This window comes from Halyomorpha halys, unplaced genomic scaffold (genome assembly GCF_000696795.3).
Source record: "Halyomorpha halys isolate HHAL.00 unplaced genomic scaffold, Hhal_1.1 Scaffold1125.1, whole genome shotgun sequence".
Classification (NCBI taxonomy): Eukaryota; Metazoa; Arthropoda; class Insecta; order Hemiptera; family Pentatomidae; genus Halyomorpha; species Halyomorpha halys.
The window spans coordinates 673,797-684,484 of NW_027113995.1; the positions used below are offsets into that span (position 1 = coordinate 673,797).

General features: G+C 31.8%; 1 protein-coding gene across 1 annotated transcript; it reads right to left on the reverse strand.

Annotated features, from left to right (window-relative positions):
- Positions 1-2,345: 2,345 nt before the first annotated feature.
- LOC106688409 (uncharacterized) lies at positions 2,346-4,749 on the reverse strand. Its single transcript, XM_014432847.2, has 2 exons — positions 4,656-4,749; positions 2,346-4,120 (listed from the first exon to the last, which is right to left on the reverse strand). Exon 2 carries the CDS (start codon positions 4,045-4,047, stop codon positions 2,950-2,952), a length of 1,098 nt encoding a protein of 365 aa, XP_014288333.1. The 5' UTR covers positions 4,048-4,120; positions 4,656-4,749; the 3' UTR covers positions 2,346-2,949.
- Between the last annotated feature and the right edge of the window lie 5,939 nt (positions 4,750-10,688).

Sequence of the window (10,688 nt, forward strand, 5' to 3'; positions counted from 1 at the left end):
AAGTAGGATTTTTAGGAGAGAGGATGGAGTAACTATTGGATGTTGTGACTCGGGAAAGAGTCCTACCACGAACTAAAGAATAAAAGTGAAATCTTTTCATTATAAATGGGTTTCTAACAACATAAAAAAAAAAAAAAATGCACTACACTATACTGATACTGGGCACTGTATTCCAGAAACATTACGTTTCCCATAAAAATTTAAGATGACATTGCGCAATTTAATCCTTTAAATTTCATTTTCACACACTTCAGCCATTTTTAATTCATTAGGAGCTACTTGCCATAAACCTAAAAATATGAGGTAGCCATTTTGAAAAATCCAGCATATGAAGTTTACGCATCCCCAGGGAGTGGTGCACTTGTTACTATAACATTTTGCAAAGTTTCACATTACAATCCATAGAAAGCAGTGGCGTAGCATGGGTGTCAGCTGCCCGGGTCGGGGGAAATTTTCTTATTACTTATTTAGGTATTTAAGTTAAGTTAAGACTAAAATATACAGTAATTCTAAAGAACTTATCGGTAGGAGGAATCATCATTATTGTTTATTGTACAGCTTACAAATAAAAAAAATCATGTATACATGTTTTACTACATAATAGTCAAATTTATTACGAAAATTCTTAAAAGTATGCCACGTACGTTGATATAACAAATATAGAAAACTTGGCGATCAACAAGATTAACTTATTAGCGAATTGAATACAAAACACTAATCAACGTCCAATCAGAACTATCTTTATTTATATTTTTATTGAAAAATAATATAATTGTCATCATTAATAACGAAATTTCTGTATTTAACTAAAACTCTATTCGTCTACTTTTTTCTTGAGCAAAAACTTTTATTGCTCTATCAGTGTCTATAACATCACATATCCCGGCTCAAAATCCCGTACTTATTTTAATCGGTCAGAATCGCAGGTTCCAATGTTTACAAGATAGAATTATTATTTACCGTGAAATTTTGTCACTCATGTCAAGGCCACCCGGAGCGAGCCGTTCCTGCTACGCTAAGCCACTGCCGCGTCCTGAAGGCATAAAGTACCAAAAAATGAGAACTATTTTTTACAGTTTTTGACGATTGGCGGTGCGGAAAATTGAGAAGAAAAAAAAATCATAATGAATAATCGGAGAAGTTTGTCGGGGGGTGCGGTCAGCAAAGAACAACATAAATAAACAAAACCATATTTATTTATTTTATGCCGACGTTTCGACCTGAATTTCAGGTCTTCATCAGGGCTATTGAAATTCAGGCCGAAACGTCGGCATAAAATGAATACAAATGGTTTTGTTTATTTATGTTGTTCTTTGCTGACCGCACCCCCCAACAAACTTCTCCAATCATTAATCTACGGTCAACTATCTACACCTCATAATGAATAATCGTTTTAAAATTCAATTAGCAACAAGAATATGTCAATATTTGAAACGATTTCGCTCTTTAGGGGTTTTCGATTATGCACACCATTTTTATGCTTATCAAAACCATTTTTATGAAAATCATCGAAAACAGATTGTTAATGGTTTTTACCAAGTTATAAAATAAATTTTCATTCTAAAAAGACCAAGTCTTACGACTCAAGACTCGTAATTAAATTAAGTTAATATGAACTGCGAAAAAATTAAAAAATAATAAAAAGAACATAGATTGATTCAGTAATTTGCATGTTATAGAGAAACGTTATGTTAACTTACCAGGAGTTAAAATGAAGTGCAACTTAAATTAAAAAGATTAATTATTGCATTCTTTTATCTTTGCAGATTTGCCTAATCACTAACTTACAAACAGGTTTTTAAAATATTAAGCTAGGGTGAATTATTATATCCTATTATCTTTGAGGATTTTTCTAATAACTAACTTGCAACAAGTTTTAAAAATATTAAACTAGTTTGAATTTATTTAAAAAATGACTCTTTTTAGAACCAGCAAGAACTGTCATTGAGTTCATCATGAAGTTGATATACAATATGAGATATGTTTTTGATAAAAACAGATTATTAAGATGAAATAAACTTATTTTGAGTTAATTTAGTCTCAGAGAGGGAATGTGATAAAAGAGAACATAATTTTAAAATATTTTGTAATGAAAGATGATCAATATATAAAACAGCTTCAATTTACAACGCTTCAGTTCGTCTTGAATATTAATACTAAGGTATAATTATATGGTCTTATAACAGTTTTTAGTTCTTTATTAAATAAACTGGGAATAAATAAATTGTATAGAAAGAAATTACAAATAAAAAATGTTTCTACATTAGCAAACACTATATAATAAAAAAAGAAATTAACAAGGAAGTAAAATCAAACAAAACATATACTAAGGCAAACTAAAATTGTCTAAAATAGTAAGAGTAAATTTCACTGGTCCCCACAAAAATGTGGAATATACTTACTCATCGCGTTAAGATTCATTGAAACATAATTCAATTGATAACAATTCGTGAAAAGTTATAAAAACGCTACTTCATAAAATAACCCCACGGTAAATAAGTCATACTGCTGTAGCTGCCTTTTTAGCTACATGTTTTGTCTTGTCTCGTTTCGCACTCTTCTAATATTCCACTATCCTGTAGGTCACATATGTATATCAGTTGAAGCATTTATTTATTTATGTTGTTTTAAGTGTTTCAACCACTAGGGTCATTTACAAAGTTAGTGGATTACAATTGACGAAGTCACTAAGTTACAGTTACAAAGTGAACAAGTTACAATTTACAAAGTGAGAAAATTACAATTACAATTTACAAAGTGAGAAAGTTACAATTACAATTTACAAAGTGAGAAAGTTACAATTGGAATTTACAAAGTGAGAAAGTTACAATTAAAATTGACATAATAAGTCATGACCAAGAACGACAAGAGCGTGACCAACCCACTGGATGGTGGCAATTAAGTTATCCTATGCAAAAACTTTTTGCGTCTGCTGGAATGGATGGAACCTTAGACAGTTTTTGGTGAAAGATCTACTTTCTGTATATTAATACTTGCAGGAATACTAAAATCTCCTAACCTGTTTTGACTATCAACAGCACGTACAATGAAGTGGTAAGTTGTATCCTCAATGAACTGCGAAATATTACACAAAATAGGTAACTGTATGGCATTTATATCCCCACCAACTTTCTTCCAAATATCATCAGAAGAGTTCCTGTTACATCTCTCTTCATAGGAATACAACTGATATACTACAATGTTTTGGGGGTTATAGTTTACAAAGCTCCATGTCAACATGATACACTGTGTTTCAACATTAATTTTTTTTCTAACCAGCAATATTGGAGCTGGAGGCTTTGGAATATCAGGAAGATATTTAGGTGACATCGGGTACTCAGGGAAGGGGCAAGATGATACTTTGTCATTTTCTACAGTACAGGAAGATTTCAAAGCTTTTACAAAAAGTTCATTAATTAAACCAGATGCCTCATTGGACATAAGATGGGAATTTTCATCATTACTATGGTTCATATTTACTATGCATGTCTGTAAGCCCACTGACCTGACTTGCCTCTTTTTGGATTTTATAATACCATAGTTAAACAAACATTTTTCATGATATAATTTCTTAATTACAAGGTTTGCAAATGCAATTTGATCTTCCAAGGTACGTCGTTGCCTGTTTAATTTGATTTGCTCGGTTTGAAGTGTTTTAAACTTTTCTGTGAGATGTTTTACCTCTGTCAAGTTCTTAAATTTATCCTCCTCAGAATAAAAATGTTCAAATGTCTCTGATACTATTTCCTCAAGCACTCGACGATTCACTACAATGTCTGATTTATTCTGGAAAACATTGTTAAGTAGGGACTTTACTTTTTTATTTACTTTAAGTAACTCATCTGGTTCAAGTAGTGCAGTAGCATTCTGATAGGTATTTTGACTAGTTGATGCAACTTCTGATGATAATTCAAGAGAATGAGTCTCTATAGACCATAAATGAAAAGGTGATTTTACATCTCCTCTTACAGGTTGTAAGGTTGTACTCTTCTTAGCTGTATTGTACCTAGTTTTTTTGTTTCCATCAGAATGACTCTTTGATTTCATGTTTGTACAAACAAGAAAAAACTGATTTCAATTGGCTGAACCCCCTGATAGTTCCACCAGAATCTACGGCTACCTGAAATTATTATATATATAAATGGTAATTAGAAAACAGTTTTATTTGTGAAAATAATTATATATAAACAAAAAAAAAAAAAAATAAAATAATGAACACAATGATATTAAATGTAAAATATTTTAACTTAACCCCAACTGCAAAAGCTTCTAGATTTCAACCATTACCTTTGTTTGAGATATGCATTAAAATAAAAATTCTATGTAAAGCTATTTAAATGTGAGTGCTACTTAACTAGAATTGAATTTTTGAATCTTAGATATTACTGAGCAATAACCATAAGTTAACATGTACCATTTGTTTGATTTTGAATTCACCTCTTTTTATTTCACAGTAACAGAACTTTATTTGATGTGTACATTCCATGGAAAGAAGATGATTCAAAGGACAAAACTAAGGTAACCGAGTTTTTCAAATCTGAATATTATTTTAATAATGAAACAAATTTAAAAAATCCCAATCCCTCTCCAGATTTCAGTAAACAAAGCAGTTCATGAATGACTAAAAACTAACAAAAAATTTTATTTTATTTTACTTCTTTTTTGTAATTAAAAGTAGTAGACCAAGACAGGAAGGCATAGAGAAGTCTGGTTTGGGTGGACAAAGATCTACAAGGTCTGCAGAGTCGACTGAAAAAAAAAATATATATATATAATTTATCACCATTCACTGCCTTTTACATTTACATTACATGTACAATCATCACTACCCACATTACTAAAAACAATAAATTTGAATCCAAAAACACGGACTGTAAAAAGTTCAAGTTCAGTCTAGTGGTTCAGAAGGAATTAACAACACAATCATCAAATTTAAATGAGTATATCAAAGAATATACACACATTAAAAAAAGTTTTGCATCACATCTTCTTTCCATCATAGCTGTAAGTCACAGCAAAGGTGGTTTTTGATCTCAGTCACTTATTAGAGAATAATAAACATAGAGGAGTTTCAGGATTAGCACCAGATTAGGAGCCAAAACAAGACAATTCCCTTAGAAATGTGATTGTCAGGCATTTTAGCTTTTATCTTCAGTTAAAATTAGGGATTCTTAAAGTAAACCTGTGCTATAGCGAGTTTTTTTTTTTTTCAAAACGTTTATTGATGTGCATGGGCGTCAGCAGGATTTTGCCAAGGGGGGAGCAAGCCTCAGCCCATTACAAAAAAAAAAAAAAAGTATATATATATTATCCATTCTGAAGCACTGGGCTAAATGCAAGACATGTCATTCTGCTCCAAGAAATACCCACCATTTTATTTCTACTTCATAAATTTTAATCATTACTTTTTCAATTTTTATTATCTACAATAAATTATTGAAAAAGAAATTTGAAAATCAAGTATAAATTTAATTATTATACATAAATACATACAATAAACACAATACAACAATATAAGAGGTGATTCAGAAGTTTGCTATGAGAGCATCAGCCTTCTGGGATTGCTGGAAAAAATATTAACCACATATTCTGGGATGGTTGCGTTCTTTGATTTAACTAAATCAGTTTATCAAATAAGTTTACTATTTTCTTTTTTTTTTCTTTCTTGGGTCCCAAAAATCTAGTGGGGAGCCACGGTTCTCTACACCCTTGTTAATGTGTATATATGTCATCAACTATCCCACAACACCCCTCTCAACCTTATTATACAAATAATCTATCTTTACAAATAAAGATAAGAACTTGAAAAGAAAAACTAGTTTATTATAAACTGATAAATTATGTTGTTAATTATTAGATTTTGAAATCATGATGACCTGGGGAAACTAACATGGAAAATTCATTAGGGTATCACAAAACAATCACTGAAAAATTTTCCCTTAAAACATGAAAACAACTATGCCTGGGTGGATAAAGAAGAACCCCGATTATTAGTTAAACATTTTCAAATAACCCATACTATTACTTCATCACTGGGATTAAATCATCATTACCATAAAATTAGTGAATATGTTCACTATTATTTTAAAAACCATTTATAATTGACTTTCAATCAATCTCTCCGAATGAAATTGGAAAAAATCATAAGGCAACTAAAAACAAAGAAAGCTTCTAGGGAAGATGGTATTCCCTCAGTGATTATCCAATTTTTTTTTTACTACGCTCTTTACCACTTTACTCAAAACATAAGAGCTCTTACCAGGAAAATACTATATTGCATACCATGACTAAGGAACATACAGGTACTGGTATCCAGCTTAGAACAGTATAGAGCTTATAGAAATACCTATACCTAGTACAGAAATTATCACACTCCAAAAATTAAGCAAGATAATAAAAAAAGTGTAGAAACACTGAGAAGAACCAATAATAGCCAAAGGAGGCCATGTAATGAAGCATTAAATGGCCTTGGATTTGTAAACTAACAGTACAAATTTGTAATTGGTTTAAAATTAAATGCTGCAAAGCTCCTATTTTGAAAGGTGGGAGGGTATTGGAAATAGTTGTTAGTCATTCATGGGTCAGTTGCTGATAGTTCTATGAGATTGTTTACCTCAGCGAATAGTTATTATTCTTTGATTTTTTGTTTAGTGTAGATAGCATACAAAAATATAATATTTTCATAAGGTGGTCAATGCATAAAATCAGTCCATGTTTCTTGTGAGACACTTGTTTAATATCTTCAAAATCATTTCTGTTATCACCGACCCACAAAGTAGGTTGATCTCAAAGGTCTATGATATGAAAATGAATATACATTGTTAAATCCAGACATAACTTATAAATACACATTAATATTTCTGTAGCACCCTCTATCGTAATCTTCTAAAATAAGTTTAGATTAACTTTTTTTCATGTTCCACTTCTGAAAACAACTTTTTTTTACATAAATCAGATAGAAATGTAAAACTGAACGTATCATTATGTGTTAAAGGTGGAAATATTTGTTGCAGCTGGTATCTTACAAGCTTTAAATCACAAGAACAAAGAATAAACAAGATGTGAAGAATGAAGGCACGTCTAAATGTCAAATAAGAGTTTTATACTGAAACAGAGTGTGAAGTAACCAATGATAACCATAACTGCCAATAACGAAGTACTAAGTTACAAGAATATGTTCTTAAAGAACTTGAAGTTATTGGACTTAAACATGACATGAGTATGAATAACCATCCTTATATAGTGGAGCTAAATTGTGTGCAAGAGTTGGGGTTTTTAATTCATTAACTGTTCAAGTTATAACTTCCTTGAGAAATAAACAAATTATTATAACAAAAATATTTGACTGTTTACTTCATCATGGGATTTTTTGAAATAGTTATAACAAAGTTGAAACTTACCAAACAATCTGTAACTGTACACACTAATCAATGCCTGGAACAGATATTGATTTCAGAGAGTGAAAGAATTTACATGAATAAATTTCGAGACAAATGGAAGTTCGAAGGTTATTAATAAACTAATACGTAATTCACCTTTAGTGGTCTCAACTGTTGGCGGAATGAAAACTTAGTATAACCCTCCTCCTCCACGCCACCAACCGATAACAATTTGTTCTAAACTATCAGTTATTTCAAAATAATAACAGCTTTAGATCATCTAGGCAATAAAAACTATCCCTAGCAGACTTCAGCATAATTAAAATATGCAATTATTTTAAATAAATGTATGGGCCTACTTTTGTACAGGCTACCATTCTGTTCCACGTCAAGCTTGTATTAAAAACAATTTAGGTTGAGTCGGCAACTCTGGCCTGCCTATTAATTTCAGAAGTCACACCAGATTATTTACCCAGAGTGATAGTCTAATTACTTAAAATTTTAACTCAACCACTATTTCTAGTTTTCGAAAACACAATGCTGGATGGGCACGTGTATGCTTCATAGTACCATCAGACGAATTGTGTCGGCGTCAAAAAGTATATTTCCAATTAATTATAAAATTATATTACTTTCCATAATATTTAGCTCTCTGCATTTATCAACTAATAAACCTAATGATGGATCTACACGTTTACCACTTACGGCAAATCCAAACGGTATCCACTTCCTTGTATTGTTCTTTTTAATTTTTTCGGTTATTTCATTCGGTTTACTCTATTTTCATTATAAAAGGTTAATAAATAAGTGAAATGAAAGAAAACGAGAACCATGGTGGGTAAAGTTTTCATTACGCGGGAACGCACAGAAATAATAGTCGACACCCCAGGCCGTATTTGAACCGTGCCGCTGCAGTTCCGAGGCTGTTAAGACCTCAACTCACTCGGCTGCAAACGGCCCATACTTAATATTAACCAAGTACCATACAGAGTCCCAGATTCTATCAGTGCCTATGTGCTGAAAAACTGCCTCAACTATACCCCCCCTTATTATAACAGTCCACTTAAATAGATTGTTATCGTCATGTATATTAAAATATAAATATTTTAATTAGACAGTAAATATATTTAATTACATTGTTTACTATGTATTTTCGTGATACTTCTGTATCACTGTATTGTGTTTTGGTTTAAAAGAAAGCGAATTATACTTGTGGTAGTGTTTGGATGGTGAAATACCGGCCAATAGGATTATTTGCCACAACAATACAAGTTGTGGGCTAAGTTCAGTAGCCAATGTGTACTCGTTCTGTTGAGTAGCCTAGATATAGCCACCCTGACGAGTAGCCATGGTACAGTCGCCCCGTCGGCTTGGTATGGTACGTCGCCCAGTGCCTTTACTTCACTCACCAGACCTGCTGCGTGAGTTATCGAACGCATCGACACGCTTCGACGTGTAGGCCCACCGACCCACCCATCGGAGTTCATCAATTCGCAAAATATTTTATAACTAGCAATTTTGTCTTTTTTTAAAATTGTAATTTGTTGTCTAGTTGACATAGTTTTTTGTTATTCTAAAATCGATGGACCTTTTTATTTTAAAATTTGAGCTATATTTTTGACAGTTTCCTCATTTTTTAAAATGTAATTTATGTATTTGGTTTTATTTACTTTACAATTAAATTTTTCTATCCGAGCCAGCGTTTATTTTGTTTCTTTTAGTTAAGCTTTCCGACGAGGAGACAAAGTCGAATTGAGGTGGCTTAACACAGTTTTTGGTTCTTCGGGCCCTGGATATAAATAACTATTTGTATATTTTAACATAATTTTAGTCTTTTGGGTCTGGTATTAAACATTTAGTTGTAAATTTGTTTATAATTTTGGTTCTCCAGCCTAGGATACATTTTTTATTAATTATTTGTAATTAAATAATTTTGAATAGTGAAATTTGTGCATGATAATTTTATTAATTATTTTATAATTTTTTTTTGTAAGGTAAATAATGGCGCCAAAAGTAGATAAAATAAAATTGAATTATCTGAGCTTGAAGATGAGATATTAGATTTAGCTCAAGATATAAAAGATACTAGGGACATAGGGTATTCCTGTTCAGAAAAATTAAAGTTATTTAAAGTTCGATTATCCAGATTAGATATTGCTTTTGATAAATTTCAGGGATGTTTTAAAGAAGCAAAACCTCTAGCTAAAATTTTAGAAGATGAATCGATCTCGCGATTTTATGCTTTAAGATCCGAGAAAAGAAATATGTTTTATGAGGCATTGTCTTTTGGGATTACAGGGGAAACAACCGCCGCCAGCCAGTCTGTTATCGAAAATAGTAAGAAATTGGACTTTAAATCGCGGATTAAATTACCAACCATTAATCTACCCTCATTTAATGGCCAAATTTTTAATTGGGTTTCATTTAAAGACACCTTTATTTCTTTAATTCACACTAATGTAAATTTGAGTGAAATACAAAAATTTCATTATCTTAAGTTCGCTTTAAAGGGTTCAGCGCTACAATCGATATCGTCCATTATGACGACTTCTGACGGTTATGAACGAGCCTGAGCAGCTCTGGTAGAGAAATATGACAATAAATGAATTATTGCCACAAATTATTTGATAAATATTTTTAGTTTCAAACCGATTACAAAATTTGAGTATAGATTATTAGAGTATTGATTAGATTTGAGTATACAAAATTTTGCTGAGTTAGTGTTAGAGAGTGTGACAGTCTTCAAAAATATGAATCTTCAGGACCCTTCCGGATTTATATTGATGACGTATTGTCTCAGGTTGTTGGATGGTAAATCACGTGAGCGTTTTGAGAATGAATTTTGTCCTGCAGCTGAAATACCAACTTTTGAAGATTTTTCAAATTTCATACAACGCCAATGCATACAATTACAAACTGACACCCTAACTTCGAATTTCGGTTTAAGTATTCAATATCTTGCCTTACCTCAATGTCCCATATGTTGCCGATTTGGCCAGAACCAGATTCCAATCCTTCAATGTTAAACTTCCCAACCACCCAAACCAACTCGTTTCTAACCTGGCTTCTCCTTCATTACCTAATAATCCTCCTAGACGTCTAAAAAGAAGATGGCCTCGAGATCTTCTCCTCTGGAAATATTTTTGGAGTTCTATCAATGGGTAGATTCTCCACACGTCTGTATCATGTAATTATTTAACTTACAGCAAATTTACTTAATGTATATATTGCCGTGTACGGGGCTCGGGGTTTCTAAGCCCGACTTGGGGGTTCCCCGTACAGGTATTATATTGAAATTTATTCATATAT

Coding starts and splice junctions, on each gene's coding strand:
- LOC106688409 (XM_014432847.2), bottom strand. CDS start 4,047: ATGAAATCAAAGAGTCATTCTGATGGAAACAAAAAAACTAGGTACAAT.